We start from the raw sequence: 19,924 nt of genomic DNA on the forward strand, positions 1-19,924 counted from the left end.
AAGTCCGCGCCGAGTGTGAAACACATGCGCGTCTTCGGCTGTCGAGCTTTCATCTTAACTCCGAAGGGGAAACGGGTCAAGTGGGATCCTAAGGCTCGTGCTGAATTGTTCCTAGGCTACGAAGAAATATCCAAGGCGTATCGACTTTATGACATCGAGGCAGAGCAGGTTGTTATCAGTCGCGATGTCAACTTCGATGAATCGCCTTAGGACTTTCAGCGCCAATTTCCGATGAAGATGTCGACGACCTGGACTTCGACTCTTCCGACATCGACAACGACGGCTCGCGCCTGACCGAGCACAAGCAGGCGGGGAAGCGCAAGAGCCGCCCGAGTGAAGATGAATCTGCCACAAAACCGCGAACTACGCGTCATCGACCCGGACTGGAAGAAGCAAGTTCGCCGACCAATTCGTTTTCAAATCGAGCAGACGCAAACAAAGAAGAAAAAGCTGGAGATTAAGATGAAGAATCGACTTCCCCCGTGTTTTGGCGTGCAAGTGCCAACGCAGTCGAAGCTGCTGTGGACTTATCGAAGCCGGCGACTGTCCAAGAGGCGGTGAGCGGCCCCGATCAAGTGCACTGACGCAAAGCAATTCGTGCTGAGCTCAAGCCGATGCGACTTCGAGGAATGTTCCGTGCTGCTAAGTTGCCGAACGGACAACGCGCCATTGGTACCAAGTGGGTGTTCAAGATCAAGCGCAAAGCGGACGGATCGATCGAGAAGTACAAGGCACGCCTCGTGGCCAAGGGCTTCAAGCAAAAGTACGACATCGACTACACTGAGACGTTCTCTCCGGTTGTCAAGTACGTGACGTTGCGCATGGTGATCGCTTTGGCCAAGTACTGTGGCTTGCCGCTAGACCAACTAGCCGTGGTGACGGCATTCCTGTACGGCGTGATGGGGGGGGATCGTGTTTTGCGTGGTTCCCGAAGGTGTCGAGCTCGACTGTGTCTTCGACTGCCTGGAATTAGTGAAGGCTATTTACGGTCTAAAACAAGCTTCGCGCGTGTGGAACGAGACCTTCGACGAGTTCGTATGCTCTATTGACTTTTAAGTTTCGGCCTTTGATCCGTGCCTCTACATCAAAGTTGTTGATGGCCACTGTGTGCTCATACTGGTCTACGCCGACGATGTCCTGATCACCGGAAGCTCACGCACGAAGAGCGACCTCAAGACACGCTTCGAAATGACTGACAGCGGGTGTGTGTTCGTCCTTGGGATCGAATTGGTAGACAGCCCAGCCCAGACGGCAGCGTGACGATGAGCCAACGGCGTTATGTGGATGACATCCTGAAGCGCTTTGGTATGGCTGAGTGCAAGGCTGCCGTGAGTCCGGTGGATATAAGCACTCGACTAGTTCCAAGTGACGCGGCGACCAAGGTACAAGCTCCGTTTCGCGAAGCCGTTGGTGCACTAATGCACCTGATGACCGCGACGCGTCCAGATATTGCGTACGCGGTGGGCTATGTGTCGCGCGTTATGGAGAATCCCCAAGAAGAACACTGGGCTGCGGTCCAGCGCATCTTTCGCTACCTGCAAGGCGCCAGGACGCATAGAATCCGCTACCAGCCGGGTGACAACATCAATTTTCGCGGATACTCTGACGCAGACTGGGCTGGTGACCTCGCGGACCGCAAGTCGACTTCCGGCTACACGTTCATGCAGATGGGTGCGCCAGTGAGCTGGGTCAGCAAGAAGCAGTCAAGTGTTTTGCTGTCTACGAGCGAAGCGGAGTACATCGCGCTCTGTCTGGCAATTCAAGAAGGCTAGTGAATTCATCGCCTGCTGTGCGAGATCTTAGCAGCTGCCAATGAGACTGGACCCGACCTCAAGATACACGAAGACAACCAGTCGTGCATCAAGATGACGAAGAACCCTGTAAACCACGGCCGCGCCAAGCACATCGACATCAAGTACCACCACATCCGCGATGAAGTCAAACGTGGTGAAGTGAAGCTTAAGTATTGCGAGACTTCTGTGATGCTGGCTGACATCATGACGAAGGCGCTCCCAGGGCCTCGTCACCTGCACCTAGCAGCTGCTCTCGGCATCCACGCGTGTTCGCATTGAGGGGGCGTATTGAGGGTTGCTGGTATTGGTACTATGTACCAGTTGTACACATTAACCGGTCAACCTGAACCGGTCCAATACGATCCCGCTGTGATTATGGTACGTTGTTTATGCCACCCATGATTGAACGAGTAGGATGATTGGACGAGTAGGATGATTGGGCGAGTAGGATGATTGGAGGAGTACAGAATGATTGGATGACCTAGGTAGTGAGGACAGTGTAAGCCCCGATTAATCAATCACTTTCGAATCTTCCTTCTTCCGCTCAAGTGTCTTCACTCCGGTATCCGCACAAAGTGCAGAAGTCACTCCGTTCAGTCCAAGCTTCGTTCCAACACCTCTACACCGTTAACACAGTCTTCACGATTCAAATGGCTTATCGATTTCGAAAGTACTACTAGTCCTTTTTTAGGCTTTCTAGATCTAGCGATTGTGAATGTTTTTATTACGCACCAGGTGGTATGCCGGATGACTAGAACTACAACAATGTCTCGCGCTTCGTTAATAGCTGTCTTTAAACCAGCTCCTACAATTAAAACCGAAAGATATTTATTTGGATTTCACAGCAGCTCCGCCGTCATCCGCTCCTTCAAGACGAAAACGTCGCCGCCTTCTACAGCACATCTACAAACAGTACGATGACTGGGTGATTGTGTCTGGCGTTCAAAAACGCAGACAGCATGTGTGTAAGGTATTGGCACTTCTTCGCGGCGAGAGAAAAAAAATCTTTCCAAACGACATTTTCTTGCAAAGACTGCTCTGGCGGTGACGCCAAATTTTTCCTTTGCCCGAAAGCCTGATGTGAGTACAATGGTATCGCGAAAACCTGCTTCCAGGTTTGGCATGAAGATTTTGAGTGTGGAAAATCTATCCCAGAGTCACTAAGAAAACGAGTTGTGCTTCGACGTTCAGTCAAGTTCGGAGCACGCAAGAAGATACGTCGTGAGTTGTTGCGGGAAAAGGAGGACGATGCTGATGATGAGGGCGAAACTGCGAGTGTAGCTGACGTTTGAAACTACCAGAAAACAAGGTTTTGCATGTAGTACCTTAAGTGTTGTTTTTTATGTAATTTTTTATGCGTGCGTGGTACATCTCTTGAATCAGGCTTTAGTGGAAGTCGTAAGATTAGACTTCTCTATGCGCTGTCGCTGAGGAGAAGTCATAAGTATCGACGGAAAAAGGGACATCCCTATACAATATTACTGTTATTATAACGTCGTGAGTTACGACGTAAGGTTTGCGCGTTTAGAGACTTCATTTGCGGTAACAGATATTTCTTAATATGAGCCTGGACAGAAACATTGTCCATTTTCCTGCTTTAAATTGTAATTTATAAATGACAATCAGAAAAGGAAAATGAGAAGATGTATTTTTAGATAAAAGTTATGCAAGTGTGGACAAATTTCTGCAAAATATCAGGCTAATTTCTTTCAGCTCCAGAGTCAGAGCATTTGACGCTTGTATTCGTTTATGTTTCGGCTAGGACCTCGGCTTAAGCCTACGCTACGTGCTGGTTCCACCTGAAGATGCGGGATACATAGTGCACTGTCGATTGTTAGTGTCACGCTTGTAGGCCATTATCTAAACGGAAAGGTGTACGTGTCGCGATGATGTCCTATCGACGTCCGTGTAGAGTCGTACAGCAATTCGATACCCGCTTCCCGTCGTCTGTAGCAGCACAAATCGCGTGGATACAAGAAAATCCTTCATCCTGCCACCCGTCACAGGTACATTCCGAATCAGATTGGAGCAGACGGAATTCTTAACGAGCAGCACGTGATCGCCACCATATTCGACTCCTCAGTATCTCTCGTTTCATGGATGAGGCAGCCATTGATTCGTTTTTGCAAGCACACTTCAGCGGAACGTACACGACTTGACAAGAGCCATGCACGGGATACAACAATGTGCTGCAGACAGATACATGGGACATATTTTTAAAGTGCCACACATGTTCTCAATTTTTGGACGGAAACCAATTCATCAACTGGAATGGCACTAAGATCCTTGTGCACCATGTTAGTAAGTCGGCCTCACCACCGTGTGTTTCATGTGATGCCAAATGTCATCTACGTATGGTATGTAAAGTAGATGACACATACTGACAGGATTACTACTGCGTCACTGTTTCGGCATGGGACATCGAGACATTGCCTAAGCATGCTTCTACTGTAACGAGCTTCAAAGAGCTAGATAGCTGCTGGGTACCATCAGAGACGAAGCGCGAAATAACACCATCGCCACGGCAACAAGAAGAGGAAGGACGCGTGGGAAGAAACGATGGAGGAAGTACACGGCAAGAAGCCAAACGAACAGAAATCACGCCAAACCAGGAACCTTCTAACACACCTCACGTGCGTATTCAGCGGCGTCCACAGGCCAACGAAACAATAACCACGGAGCAAACCCGTGATAGAAGTGAAGTTGACAAGAAGCCCAAAAGCTCGGCATATCCATTGCAGAAACAAGATTCGACACGGTACGGCAGAAATGGATGTCAGCTCTTAATTGAGCAGCTAGCCTCGGAACGCAAACGAAACGTCGACCCTACAGCATTGACCCTACAGCATTGAAAAACTGTCTTGGAATTCAACTCGGGCAGAAACGGCAACTTCATACCGTGGTGGAGGCGTGTGGTCTGGAATTCGTTTCGACCCAACGAACAGGTAATTGCCAGTACTATGCAGTCGCTATGGCTCTCCTGAACCAAGGCTATGGTCCGGATGGGAGCATTCGAGCTGTAGAAAACGTTAGACAGACAATCCTCGGGATCCTGGGGAGCGTTGATGACTGGATCGAACACGGATACGACGAAACCATATACCCTAAAGCAAAAAAGCTCACGCCAAAACAAACAGAGACAAAACTAAAGAAGTACTTCGAAGAAGTAGCCCGGTCAACCTCGAAAGTAGAAGCAACTATACCAACTAAATTTGCTTGGGGGGGGGGGTGAAGTTACTCTACGAATGATGGCCAAGATATTGCACCAGCCCATATTTGCTGTGATTGCTAGAGATGGGAGCAAGGACCCAGCTTACCAAGTGTTTGAGCCAGCAGAACCCACATCGTCTGCGCTAATGAAATTCTACACAGCGAAAGAACGATCTTACTCTGACGATCCCAATGGCCCTCCAGGAGGACTGTAAACGTCAACAAGAAATGGGGAGCATCCCGGTGGTACTGAAGTTCTGCGGAAGACACTATAGCTGGCTTTGGTTCCAACACAGCCCTCTGGTGAGTACAGCGGCAATTTCCATGGAAGTCGACAGTACCACCGACAAAAGATACGATGCAGTCGATCATCATGAAGACCAAAAATGATAAGAAAACGGCGGCTGCAGAGCTTGAAAATTTCCGGGAAAACATGGCGAAGGGCCAGTTAGGCTTTCCCTAATTGGAGAAGACGAACTTCGTGAGCTGGATCTCACAAACGCGAAAGAAGTAGAAAAATGGTCAAAATTCCAGAACATTCTGATTGAAATCGTTGTACAATGGCAAGCACAGCTACAGAACATGGGATCACGTCGACATTCATGCCAAGTCCATCCGGAACGGAAACAGAGACGAGCTCGAGCTGGACCCCAACAGAATCCTCGGATATGAGCCCAGACGCTGAGCATGGTAGCAAACCCGCTCTGTCAAGCGCAAGCACAAGAATTGGTCAATTTCAAGGCTCTAATACAACACTGGAGATCTGTCGACTACGTCGAAAAGGTCTCCAACAAGATTGGAATCAGCTCGCGCAACAATGAATTTCTAACACTATAGTATCGCTCCCTACGATTCCTACTGATTTGGCCCCTTGAAAAAATGTGACTGCTAGAGAGCCAGACCTTCTATTTCATGATCTTCAAGACTTGGCGTCCCCTGACTACGTTCTAAGCTCAATGTCGGACGCAATCTTTAAAATTTGGGACGACATCAGTCCGAGCAACTGTTCTCATCCATAGCCTAGAACAACTGGCCGATGATCCAAATCTGTTCCATAAAAAAGATGTGCGGAAGGATGGATAAAAACGATACATATAGAGCTTCAAAAAAAACTAAACAGGTCGAGCTACTCCCGAAAGAACTATGGAAATCACTAAACGAAAAGAATTATGGTGACTCAGAGCTACTTAAGCTATGCCGCGAACAAGAATCTCAGCAATTGTCTAGAATGCTGGTAGTAGCATACATCTACAAGGCAGAAATTCGAATGCTGGTGGCAGCTGAAAACGACCCGCCTGTAACCCCAACTAAACATTTTATGCAGTTGTTTGAAGTTCTGATTGGCAACCCCGACATTCATCCAGCGATTTTAAGCCAAGACGCAACGGGCTGCTGGGCACTACTAAACAACGTTAACAATCTCTGCTATGCCAAGTGGGCCGGCGGCAATGGAACCACAGCGTCGTGATTAGCGCTACTCCACATGACCATCACGACAATCAACTGAAGATTATTACGCAGAACTCACAAACATAGCAGCAATATTGGACGAGTCGATCCAAGATCGATCAACGAAGTGCTCTAGTCATGAACCATTTGCTATAGCTACCCAAAATTTGAGAGGATTCGCTCCGAAATCTAGGAGAAATTGGATGAGTGGGTGGAGAAGAAGACAGGATGCTGTTATAAATCGTAGTTGTGTGCCAGATATCCAGTAAAATGATCGTGTTGCCGGAGCTGATATATTCATTTGTTGCATTTTCTTAAGTTGATCGTTCTTGAGTATCATTTTGATCGACTGCGAATTCCATAATGCCAGTTTACCTAGAAGCTGAGCAGAAATTTGTGGCTGACCACGGGATTCCTAGCACATAATGATAACATACTTGCTGATGTTGGGCGGAACTGGCAACACAGTTGTGATGGTTCTTCGCCTGGGTGGGCCATAGCATGTCATGCCACGAAGTAAATATCTGGCTTGGCTTGCAGCCATCTTTCTGCTAGATTATTTCACGTCACCCGCAGTGCCAGAGAGATATCTTGTAATCCAAGACCTCCTTGATCTGGTGGTGTATAGACTAGAGCTGGGTTCAGTTGTGCAGTTGTGGTTGATGTTTCCGCGCTAGCTTTTCCGTTCCAGACGAATTGCTTTTGGAGATTTACTAGTTTGCGTAAATTATTTCTGGACGGAATAAAATGCTTTCCTGTGAAAAAAATTGCTGGTAGTGCTATGGCGTTGAGCAGTGTTACTCGTTGAGCCACATAGTTGGTAATGGTTGTTGATATCCGTAGTCGTCGTTGATTTTTTTCAATGCGTATACTCCAATTCTCACTATTAGTATTTCTGTTGCCAATCCAATACCCCAGCTGTCGTGTGCAAGCAGTTGGCGAGAGTACTGGAAATCTGTTCCATTTAGTTGGAGTGCCGCATCGATTAAGACCTATCAGAATTCTTTTGTTTGGTTCCACTTTCAGTCCAGATAGATCACCAAATTCGTCGAGCACTTGTTTAGCGAATTCTAGTTCGTGCAACGAGCTCAAAAAGACAGTGCTGTCGTCTACGAACGCTGAAAATAAATGGCGGCAGGAGGGGTTTCCTCAAATTGCAATCCCCTGCAGTTTAGGGTGGTTGTTTATCGCGTGACTTAGGAGATCCATTGCTAAAAGAAATAGCAGAGGGGTTAGCGGGCATCCTTGTCGAATGCCACCTCCCACTTAGATGATAATTTACCGTTAACCAAAAATTTGGCAATTGTACCCTCGTGAAGAGTCCAAATTACTTCAATAAACTGGTCAGTAAATCCATATCCTCGTAGTACTTGCAGCTTATACTGTCTGCCAAGGGTGTCGTACGCTTTCCGAAGGTCGACACACAGGATCGCTGCTGCATTTGCCCAGTCTGCTGCGTCCATGTCTTCACTCGCGGCAAGAATAAAACGCAAAATTGTCACTGTTTTGCCAATATTGCGTCCTTGTATAAAGCCTTGCTGAGAATCGCCAATAAGTTTGGGCAGTAGTGCATGTGATCGCTCAGCCAAGAGTCCGCCGAACAATTTATATGCTGTATTCAGGATAGCAATCGGACGATAGTCCATCGCGTCGGCAGAGCCTCCATTTTGCGAAGCAGTGTCACTGTCGCCTTCCAAAATGAAGCTGGTATTCCTTGTCCTTCGAGGATGGCATTAAAAAGCTTGGTGAGACTCGGAAGAAGCAATGGAGCAAAGTCCTTATAGAAGTCGTTACTTAGACCCGTCGTCCCTCCTGTTTTGTGGCGCTTTAAATTTGCAATAGCCCGCTCCGTTTCTTCCTCCGATGTGAGATTCGTCATCGATCTTGCTTCTTGGTCTGATAAGGTTCGTTGTTGGGGAATATTAGCAAAACAAAATTCAAAGCTGTTTTATTTTTTCCCGTGATGTTGATGCATGGGATTTCCTAAACACGTGGCTCCATTCGGAAGCCATTCTTTCTTTAATTGGATAGCAGTCGTCGTAGAAGTGGCCTGGCGAAGGATCAATGTGCGATATGAACTGATCCCGTTGCCAATCCGAGTTCCTCTTAAATAAACGCCGCACCTCCTCTGACGAGTTTTCTAGTCGTTTCCCAAACGATCTTGCAACTCTTTGGCAGCGAAGAATTTTTGTTTTTGTGCTATCGTCTTTGGCCGCGTTGCTTTTGGAACATGTGTGTCAGCTTAAAGTTTTCGGAAGTATCTGAACGCCTGTTTTCTGTCGTCTATTCAAGTTTGTTTGAGCAATGACTGAATATCTCCTATCAGAGCGTCAAATTTGCCAACTGGGTCTGTTGTTCGTTCGTAATCGTCCAAAAGCGGGATCAATCCTCGTTCGATGGCTTCCCGAACCCGATGAGGTCGGCCACTCGATATTGGATACACTTTTCCAGCTCTGAGTTCTGTTTCAGTCTTTCTTGTGCTAATGTTAATGCGGCCTTCCTGATGGTCCGAGGCATGAGCAGGGCCAAGAACATTCATGCTTTGCAGTATATGGAAAGGCTCTCCTGTGACGTAGAATCGATCTAGGCTACTAGCGCTGTTTTTTTAGAAGGTAAAATGATGGAGCGGGTCTTGTATTTCATCGTTCCCGTCAAGGTCAAACTGGAGGTCTACTGTGTCCGTCATATCTTGAGCATCTAAAATGCGAAATAATGTTTCGCTCTTGCAGGAACCGGTACTTTTTCGTTGTTGCTCCACTCGGTCCTTGCTTGGTCTCATTACGCAATTAGAGCCCCCCTATTATGATGGATTGGTGGTGGGATAGCCATGGCTTTAGATCTTCGAAAAATTGCGTTTGGTCTGCTCATTTTGCTGGAGCGTATACGCTGATAATTTACCAGTCGTGGTATTTAACTGCCATCAACCTTAATGTCCATCCACTTTTATTCCACGGCTTTACGTGTGAATTCATAGTTGGTGATACTAAAATCCCCATCCCAGCTGTTTTAGCGTTCGTCACCGTCCAGTAGTTGAGTGGGTGTTCCGTGGTTAGCGTTTGCCACGATGTTTCCCACTGTTATGTCATCTCTATTACCGTTTGCTGTTGATTAATCGATGTGTCTTGGACTAAGATGATGTCGGGTGGTAGGAGCCCAGATGATTACGCGAACGTCCTTCTTGAATCACCATGGCATGATAACGCAAATGTGACTGACGAAAAAGGCCACCCTCTCCGCTTACAGAGCTATCCATCTTTGCGACCAGCACGAATCAGAGATATAGCCTTTACTATCGAGAATTTGAACCCACTGCAGAGCGATAAGGCCGCCGTGTTACAACCACCACTGCACCGACAACCATATACACAGAGACATTCACGCCAAATAGTGAGACGGTGCTCATGTGTCATGCTCAGCCTACCTTTGAAAAACTGGACAGTGAAGCCCCAAACACTACAACCTAGCAGTCTCCCACGTATGCAACATGATTCAGAATGGGCTTATGGGGAAGCTGACGACATTATAACAGCTAAAGTAAAGAGCGGAGAGAGCAGCAATCTGGACATACAACTACAACGCAACCAAGACGGGTGGACCTGGAGCATTATGAAAGCGTCAGCATCGTACCAAAAGACTTACGACTACAAAGAACTAGTGACTTGGATAAACCGAGAAGGTCTCGCTTTTAAACAAACACCACGAACTGATCTATATCCTTGGTCAGCACCAGAGCTCGCGAAATCAGCCATCTTGGGAATCACGATCCGTAAACAGCGAACCAAGGTGTTAAAAACACAACTCCGATACAACCTTCAGCCCACTCTCGAAAGAATAAAAAGAAAAAAAGTGCATCAGCCTGGCAAATTGCAGCGCTTCAACAAACTGTTTACCAACTGTGGTCCACCCAGGTATTTTTACAGACTTCAAAAACTGGACAATGTATCGTATCGCTCTTGGGTTTCTCAACTTGCGCCAGGATAAATGGCCTGACCACCGTGAATGTCCTCAACTACATGTCCTTGCACCACTGAAACGATAGACCACACAGTATGGAGCTGCGATAAAGCACAGCATGCTTGGAAAAGATGGCTTGATCAATGGCTTGGAGCTCCGACTACAGTGGTCACGGTAATTAATCTGAGTTGATAAATAATCTCATACACTAAATATTCTCACTCAAGTTTGTTGAGAATAATTGACGTGAACAAAATTTTTAAGAGTTCATTATTAATCTCAGTTGTGGGTGATATCTTGTACTCACTATCGGGCTTGCTTATGGTGCAGTGGTTAATGATCGCCCTAGCCAATCGCTGCATTGTGAGTTTAAGTCCCACAGCAACAGTGCATCGGGTGTCAATTGTCCCTTTTAGAGTTAGGTCTGTGGTGATGTATGTTCTGTGGAATGTTCTGTCCCAATAATTGGCATCCGTTGGTTGCTCGGCTGTAAACACTGATGTTCGTACTTCAGATTAGTTTCACTGTATCTTTTTTATAATACCAACAAAAGTACCAATTGGCTGTGGCTCTAAATTATATGATTGCATGTACTTGTGTCTAAGCCTTCTTCATTTCATGATGTTTTTTTTAATAATTCTCTCTGCCACTGCACAGTCCGGTGACATTCCAACCCTCGGTTCTAACTGTAACTGTAAATTCTGGAATAATTTATGCCGACATGTAGATGTGAGGTTAATTATAGGGCTACATGAAATAATAGCAATGAGATTTATTTTACCAAACACTTTTTAATGGGATTTCATTAATACTCTCACGGAGATCAAATGCTGTGTGAAATAAAACAATTACTCCACACAAAACAATTTCAATGAGATTCATTACCGTGACCACTGTACCTTAAGCAAACGAAGGCATTACTGCAACACGTTGCGTCAAGGAAGTAACCAACAGCGACAGCATTAATTCCTGTCAGTAGCTCAGCAATGCATAACTCGATGGACAAAATGTCACGACAAAGAACTGGAGATATTATTGTTAATATGGACAACAACAACCCCAGTCATACTATGAAGACAAAGAATTCGTCATATTTTCAACGAAATACACACATCGAAAAGTGAAACAGTCTCCATAGTCTGGGGAGCTAGCCCGTATTAAGTCATGGCGGTAGCTAGCCATGGAAGGCGCAACCATCAAAGCGGAAATTGGGGTGTGTGCCTGGAACTATGCCATAGAATCATGATATCTGTTCATCCTGAAAGGGATATGGAACATATGGAAACCTGCCGTATTCGTTACCACGCGCAAAATCCTCCCGGAAGAGAGTCCCAAGGAGGATGGATAGTATACCATTTAAGAAAGAGAAGACGTGTGGAAGCTCCATGTAGCTGGTAGCAACACATTTAACCACCGGCAATCCCGCTCAAAGCTTGATCTTTCGTCCTCGAACAAGCAGGACAAGCCATCTGTCGTCAAGATGAGCCTTAGAGAATGATCGATACCATCAATTCACGAGCCTCCAGCATGCTCAGAAAAGACTCAGAAGATAAGGCCGATGACAGCGACTGCTGTAATCCCAGTGCACTAGCCTCCTTCTTCAGGATACCGTGGAGAATATCGAAGCTGGCGGCCTTCACAGCAGCCAAGAAACTGGCTACAATGAGCCAAAATGCAACATACGTATTCGACATTACAAACAGGATGACCCACCGAAGTGTATTCGAAGAGTATCTTCAACGGACGGAGGAACAAATTCAACAAAAGGGAAACCCTCTGTCAAGCAGAAAGACGGACTACATTGAGAACCGTAAACCCCTTTAAACTGGTAGCTGTATAAGTTGCGTTAGAATTCGGAAAGATGCCCTGGTTATGAGGGCTTATGCTGTATATACAGTATAAGGAAATATTGCTTTCACTATGGCCCTGGTGTTTGCACATCCTTCGGTCTACAAATTTTATATAACGGTTTGGAGCTAAAAAAGAGGTAAATCGCCTTTCTACATAGGGTAGGGGTTACATTACTACTCTCCAGTTTCTCGATTTTTGGAATGCGATCTGACAGCTTGAAACAATCATTCAGATAAAATATTGAATTTTAGAGGAACCTTTCGCGCCAAATCACCCAGGCCAGTCAGTTGAAATTTTGCGCGGGGAGGAGAAAAGTGATGGTGGGGACGCGTGACACCGCTCCACGTGAAGACGCAGCGGCAGTACCCGAGGAAGAGCGTGGGACAAATCACATCCGTCTTATCTGGCCGGAGTTTAAGAAACTGGAATGGACGCCCAAGGCACCGCCTTCTCGCGGGATTGAGACGCGATGGAAGTACATCGTGCCAGGTGGTAGTGCTAATGACACTGATGGCCTCGACTACGTCCTTGGGGATCAAGCCGTGGTGGACTACGCTTTGAAAAGTAAGTGATTTGTGTATTGTCATGCTATCTGTATTCTAATGGCTTATATCGCATGTACAATGCGTCAGCAGTCAGCTATCGACCGAGTCCGCGCTACAGCAGCAGCTGAAGCCGCTAAAGCGGCTACTGCACAACTTGCATCGACTGTTGGGCGTCAATCGCCTGGGCGCAAGCCGCCCACGAAGACGAGATCGTCGTCTAAGTCCCCAGCTAGAAGGTCTAGTCCCCTACTAAAATGGCGACGGCCACGTCGCCAGTGCGAACACCTTCATCCCAGTCAGCAGCGCATGAAAGTCCGAAAGGTACGGGTGCTTGGGTACACTCCATCAATTTATCATTAACCTGTATGTGTAATTCTGTATATTTTACTTTAGTGTGATACAGCGTTGAAAACAAGTGCATCTTCTGCAAGCGCTTCCAAAATTCCACCACCTCCAAAACTTGCGGCACCAAGTCTGGTGTCACCAGAAGGTATGCTACAAGGAATATTTAACCTTCTGTCGATTCATGCTAATCTGTATATGCTACAATGCTTCGTATTTGCTGTGCTGAAATATGTAGAGCCCGATAAAAGCCAGGCCTCGTCTTCTCATACAAGTGGAGAAGACCCTGCGCCTAGTAATAAGAAGAAACAAAGTCCGGCGATGTTAGGTGACGATGGACAAGAGCAAGTGGATTCATCAAGAATAGAGGGAGGAAGCGACACGAGGCACGCCGCTAAGGATCGTACGTTGTTTTTTATGCTGTATATTATGCATACATGTTACACCTAACCTGTATCATATACTGTATATTATGCGTCAGTGATTGATTTATATGGAAGTGGTGTTGACGAGGAAAATGCGCATCGCGACACGGTTGTGAGGAATTTGCGAGCTGTTTTTGGAAGCAAACCTGGTGACAAGACGATGAGACTTGTGGTTCTATACCTCTATCGTTCTGGCGGTACAGCTGTTGATCATGGGATTCTATACAATTGGGACAATTATGACGAATCGCGGCGGATTTGGTAAAGCAGTGGTGGCTAAGAATAAAAAAACAAGACCAAAGGACACTCCGCGTGGGTCAGTGACATTTGCTCGCTCAAAGCATATGAATAATTTGGCTGCAATTTGCTGGTGGGACAGCAAGCCTGTTCGCTTTCTCTCTGTTGGTGGAAACCTCACGCTTGATTGTGTGGCACGCAGAGAGAGGCGTGGTGTGCAGAATGAAGTTGCGTGCCCCAAGGTAATCAAGGATTACCATCGCTTCATGGGCGGAGTTGACGTCCATGCTTAACTCCGGCTCCAGCGTTACTCGGTCCAGCAGTCTATAACTTACCGCAAGTACTACAAGTCGTTGTTTCTGGGACTTGTAGATATGGCTATCACAAATGGGTATATCATACATCGTGCTTACTCCAAGACTAAAAAGGTGAAGGGCATGACGCATGTCCAGTACATGTGCAGACTGCATCAGCAGCTCATTGAGCTCACCATGGAGGACATGTACGAAGAAAACACTTTCAATCCAGGTAAGGGTGTATGCTGTATATCTTACGGTGTATATACAGTTAGTCTAACCTGAACATACAGATGAAGACGTGTCCGCAGAAGAAGAAGTCGCTCCCGACGCAGAGCCTACAGGCCACAGTTCAAAGCAGAATTAGGACTGGCGTGACCACTCTGGACAGAGAAAGAGGGTGCGGAAGAACTGCAAGGTGTGCGCTATGAGGACGGAAGGCGAACGTGGGGCGACTACGACCTACTTCTGTGACAGCGGTGACTTTGTGGGGCCGATCTACTTGTGCGTGAGGCCGAAGTGGATGGAGTCCAGAATTGCTGGGATATTTGACACAAGGTTTACAAGAATGGCAAGGCAATCTCGAAGAACATGAAGGGCAAGTTCCGCGTGCGTGGATCAAAGACGACGGGATCTCCAGGGAAGTCACCAGCCAAGCGTGGACACCAGGGCCTCTGAAGTCTCTGAAGATTCTTCGGATTCTGAGTAAGTGAAGCAGTAATTTGTATAAGTGAATTTGTTGCTGACTTCTGTGCGATCTATGGTCATTCTTTTTATGTGCAAGCAAGTTGACTGTCCTCACTTGCTCACGCTTCATTGATGACAGGGAGTAGACTAGACACTTGACAACCATTAGACAGGTCATCCCAAATTTGGCAGCTTCGATTTGGTTCAAAATTGCGATCGTCATCATTGATTGCTGCATGGATGATAACAAGATACTTGATTAAAGTATGCATAAATCATTCCCCTTTCTGCTGCACGCTTTCTTAAATTTTAGAGATAATTTCTCTACAGATCCGCTGGTCTCGCCCGACTCCACAAGGGGCTCTGCAACCAAAACCGTTATGTGAGCAAAACACTCTCTCTGACGCATCTGTAACAGCGTACATAGCTAATGCGTAGCTGTAGATATACCGGATAGAGGCACCTATGTATGGAGAAAAGGAAACAGCCAACCCCTTCTGGTACGGACTCTCACACGTCCCATCCTACAGTACTCCGTTCCACTAGGGTATACTGAAACTCATATAAACGTACCATGTATATACAGCGTAGGTTAGAAAAAAGGCAACAAAATCCTCCGGTTTGAAGGGGTTAATAGCGTTTTATAGTAAGGCTTCTAAAGGATAAAATATCCCAAATAGAAGGCCGTTTGAACCACCACGAAAAAAATCTTGTTGCAAAAAAATCTTGTTGCAAAAAAAACCTTCTTGCTGCTGCATAATTGACACCTTTTATATTGTTTGTTGATTTGAGAAGCTTTTGTTGGCACATGTTTGGTGTCACTGGTGATGACGTCGCTCATACTCCACCTGAATCTCTGCACTCGTTTTGCCCGACGTCTCGGGCACGAGCTGTAGTGCCATGCAGTAAAACAGAGCCAACAATCCGACAAACGGTACGAAGCTGTAGTCCTTCAGAGCGTCAGCCAAGTAAGGATACGACACCCCCACAACAAGATTGCAGAGCCAGTTGATGCCAATACACAACGAGGAAGCGCTCGCACGGATAGAATCTGGAAAAATGTCTGCCGTCATGACCCACACTAGTGGGCCCAACGTTACGCCAAATATGATCACATACAATGCCGTGAAAAACACGGACAATGCTGGCACATGTACTAGAAACGCCAGCGTCATACCAACAGCCATGGCAAACATACCAGCCAATCCCCACAAAATCATAGTGCGATTCCCGAAACGAACAGCCAAAAATCCCGTAAAGAATGCCGGCCAGATGTTGATAAAATCGATAATTAGCGTTCCCACTCGTGGATCGGAGATGCCAGCATCTGCAAAAATGCTGCTCGAATAATAGAATACAGCGTTAATTCCCGAGAGTTGCTGTGAACACGACAGTAGCATCGCTCCAGCGAGTTGTCGTCGATATTTCGTGTCAAACATGGATTCCTCCATTTGCTTCCCGCTGATCAGAGCCTCCTCACTGTCCTCTGTCTCAAGCCACTCTAACACTGCACGAACCTTCTCCACTCCATACAATCGAGCAATCACATGCTCGGCCTCTTCTTGGCGGTTCTGCATCAACAACCACGCAGGACTCTCCACACAAAGAGACGGAGCTAAAAGTAAAAACAATGCTGCTAGTACCAGCGGAAACCCGGCAATAAATCTCCAGCCAGTGCTGGTATTGGCGAAGAAGAACGCCACGGCTGGCATCATGATACCGAACGTCACTGAGATCTGGAGACCCAGTCCAAGAACATTGCGAAGATATGGCGGCGACAACTCGTTCACGTAGGCTCCGATTGTCCCCGTGGCCACTCCAGAAGCAATGCCAGCAATGAGACGACCCACAGTGAACAGCCAAATGTCCGACACACTCATCTGGACTACCGCTCCCACAATGATAAAGCTACAGTTACCTAACAGCAGCTTCTTGCGGCCCCACATATCGCTGAATCGGCCACACGATAGACTGCCCACCATCGCACCGAAAATCCACGCGTTGACTGCAAAAGTCCATTCCAGCTTCGAATGGCCAGGAAACATAAGACAAGTGTTTGCAGCCACAGGGCGGGAGTTGCACTCTGTAGTATCGTGGAACTGAGCCAAATTCAGCTGCGAGGTGGACCAACCGCTTTGAAATGGCTGGAGCAAAGATACGAGGATACTCAGATACACAGTAGCTCGAGGCTTGACTCGCGGACGTTGGCCATCTTGCTTCTGAAAGAGAATATGAGAGAAGAGTTGGGACGCGGCGATGATAAATTATCTGCTGTATTCAAACTTTTATTTTAAAAAAAGTCATGAATATACACAATACGCACGCGGGGCTACAATTAAAGTGGCGATTCTGACTTTCGCGTAGTCGAGAGTTCCCGAAATACTGGAACACCGTCAGTAAGAATCATTCGTCGGCATTCGCCCCTCTTGTTGAGCTTTTTCAGGCGATGCTGGCCAATGACACTGCATAGAATCGTCGGTGGTAGCAGCACGGGCATCACGAACGCAGGACGCGTCAGTGCATTGTAGCTCCACAGGTAAGCCGTCATGAGGTACTGAAGTAGACAACCGCAGTTCAAGATGACTAGCGAGTTCTGTATGTAGTTGACTTCGTCGCGAATGAACAGGAAGTTCCCGAGGCGACTAATTTCTTTGGTTTCGAAAGACGGTTTCATGTTCTTCGTGTCACTACGTTGGGACTCAATGCAGGCAACGTCGTGGTCAAAAACGGCTTCTCTGTGGACAAACACGACCGGGAATTTCGAGCACAAATAGCGGGCAGCACGAATACCCAATCCCAGTTTTTGGTCACCATGCTCTCCGCTTGCATTCAGCACACGCGACGTCATGACCAGACGGACGATGTAGTACGGATGACTTGTAATGGACCTCCACATGAAGACTGACTTGAGTTGCAATTTCCACCCACCTACCTTGGGCTCTTTTATCACCCACCGGTAGCAATCCTGTTTGGACTAGCAAGAGAATTACGCCTGCGATAGCGATTATGGCTTCCAGAATTGTGTTGTATATTTTCGTTGCGAGTTTCCGCTCCCAACCCGGGTTGGTGGAATGTCCATTAGTATCACCGAGGATTGGCGTAGCTGATGCCGGCGCTCGATTCGGCTGGTACATTGGTATTTCGATGTGAGCTTCTGTCTGTTTTTTTGGAAATGAAGTGAGAGTTGAGGCTGTTTATACAGTTAATTAACAAAGGATCGTTGTGGCACAGCGTATCGGGGCATTTCATCATTTAAAAGAGACATTAATTTACATTATTAGTTTGGAACCCGGTCATGTTCTGGATCACGTCCAGACGAACAGCGAGTGAGGCGTCAACCTACTGTTATAGTATCATTTCTCTTTCATTAGTAACCCAACGATGTCCTCCGCAACTTGATCTCGAATTATTCAAACACGATTTATTTTGTGCTCACCTCCAATTGTTAAGTAAGATATATCCCTCGTGTTGTGCTATGTAGTTCAGATTTGCATTTAAGAATGCATATTTTCTCACAATGTATATTTAGATTTTGCTGCTTACCCCGTCGAATTCGCTAGATTACATTTAAATTACAAAAGTTGTTAACCTTAAATGGTAAAAGAGCATAAGCATTGTTTGTTTTACAAAGTACTACGTAGTACTGTAAAATACATGTGTTACAACGTATAATTGTTTTTAGAAAAACTAGGTTTAGTAAAATACATATATATATGCTGTTAAGCTATGTTACAATGTACTTAGTTTTTTTATAATTAAAACACTGCTTCTTTTGAACTTCTCAAACTGAGCTTTCAGCTGTATCAATGCTAACAGCAATGTTTAACGGTCTGACACTTGCGTAGTCATTGGTATACAGTACTTAAGTATTGTCCACTTCATTGATTTTGCGCGCTCTATTCGCTGTCTAAGTCGTTGTTGCTATTTACATAAATCGCTTTCCATAAAACGACCAACTCGTTGTTTTTTTATTCAGACGAAAAGTTTCATCATCGAGAGCAACTAGAGAATGGAGGCTGCTCTACGCGAGCTTCGCCACGAGTGCGACACAGAGGTGACTTTTAAGATCGGAGAGCCTCTAACAGACTGTAGAGCGGTTCACGGATCGCGACGTGCTATGACTTTTTCGGTTGAAGAAGGGTACGCAGTACTTAAGGAGAAGCTGCGACTCTTGGTGAAGGACGACTCGGCTGTGACTTGGCCAGCGGATGCTGGCGTCTACATTAAAGCCACTGTGAACGCCCGACAAAGTGACTACAAGCGTCTACCCGAGGACGCAGAAGCGTTCTCACAGCTATTGCGGAAGGTGTGGGGTAGAAGAAAGAGTCCAAGCCAGCGGCTAGCTCTGTTCATGTACGTCAACCGGGTCAAAAAATCAAACCCAATCCATCGGGCAACAGCTGTCCGTATGGCCCAGGCCTCTCGCAATATAGCGGAGACCTTGAGAAGTGAAAACCGAGAGGCCCCAGGGCCAGCATCGCTCGAGTACTGGGCAACTGTACAAGCGCGGCAACATGACGATGCTCCAGTTGTTCAACCGAACAACGAGACCTTCCGTCAGCTAAACTACATTGACGCTCGCGCTCGACAACACCAGCACGAAGTTGCGGCGGCGACAAGCGCAGCAAATGCGGAGACTCGTCGTATCCATATCATGATTAACGGCGTGCTAGTACCTATCGACCTAAACATCCAAGAGGTTCGGTCAGTTTTGGGTTTACCAGGATATGATCTCCGGCCGCCGTTTCGCAAACGAGCAGTACGTACCGTTGCCGTACCCGAAGACGCAGTTGATTTAGATCATGCTGACTTAGAAGATGACAGAGCGGACGACTTCACTGAAGACATAGAAGAAGACGGAGTAGACGATGATGGAAGGCAAGCTGTAGTATAACTTATCTAGTACTATCTGCTCTATCGTCAAATACATACCTAACTAAATCTATTGAATATCCGCATTTTCGATACAAATTTTTACCTATAGAATCGTTAGAACGAGTGCAATCTCGTAATGCAACCTCTAATACGGCCTCGGGGTTAGTTTGGAATGCCATATTGGCGTGGTTGATGATCCATCGCTTGAGTAGAGAGAATGACACCTCTATAGGATTTAATTGTGGGCAATACGGAGGTAG

General features: G+C 46.6%; 2 protein-coding genes across 2 annotated transcripts; one reads left to right on the plus strand and one right to left on the minus strand.

Annotated features, from left to right (window-relative positions):
• Positions 1-15,607: 15,607 nt before the first annotated feature.
• Positions 15,608-16,771, minus strand: PITG_00776 (solute carrier family 2, facilitated glucose transporter, putative; the record flags this gene model as incomplete). The annotated part of the gene is made up of 2 exons (XM_002909298.1): positions 15,608-16,234; positions 16,307-16,771. The coding sequence occupies 2 exons, from the start codon at positions 16,769-16,771 to the stop codon at positions 15,608-15,610; spliced, it is 1,092 nt and encodes a 363-aa protein (XP_002909344.1).
• Positions 16,772-18,798: 2,027 nt separating this feature from the next.
• On the plus strand, positions 18,799-19,683 carry PITG_00777 (uncharacterized protein; the record flags this gene model as incomplete). The annotated part of the gene is made up of 2 exons (XM_002909299.1): positions 18,799-19,493; positions 19,614-19,683. 2 exons carry the CDS (start codon positions 18,799-18,801, stop codon positions 19,681-19,683), a joined length of 765 nt encoding a protein of 254 aa, XP_002909345.1.
• Between the last annotated feature and the right edge of the window lie 241 nt (positions 19,684-19,924).

The sequence above is a fragment of the Phytophthora infestans genome, genomic scaffold (genome assembly GCF_000142945.1).
Source record: "Phytophthora infestans T30-4 supercont1.1 genomic scaffold, whole genome shotgun sequence".
Taxonomy (NCBI): Eukaryota; Oomycota; class Peronosporomycetes; order Peronosporales; family Peronosporaceae; genus Phytophthora; species Phytophthora infestans.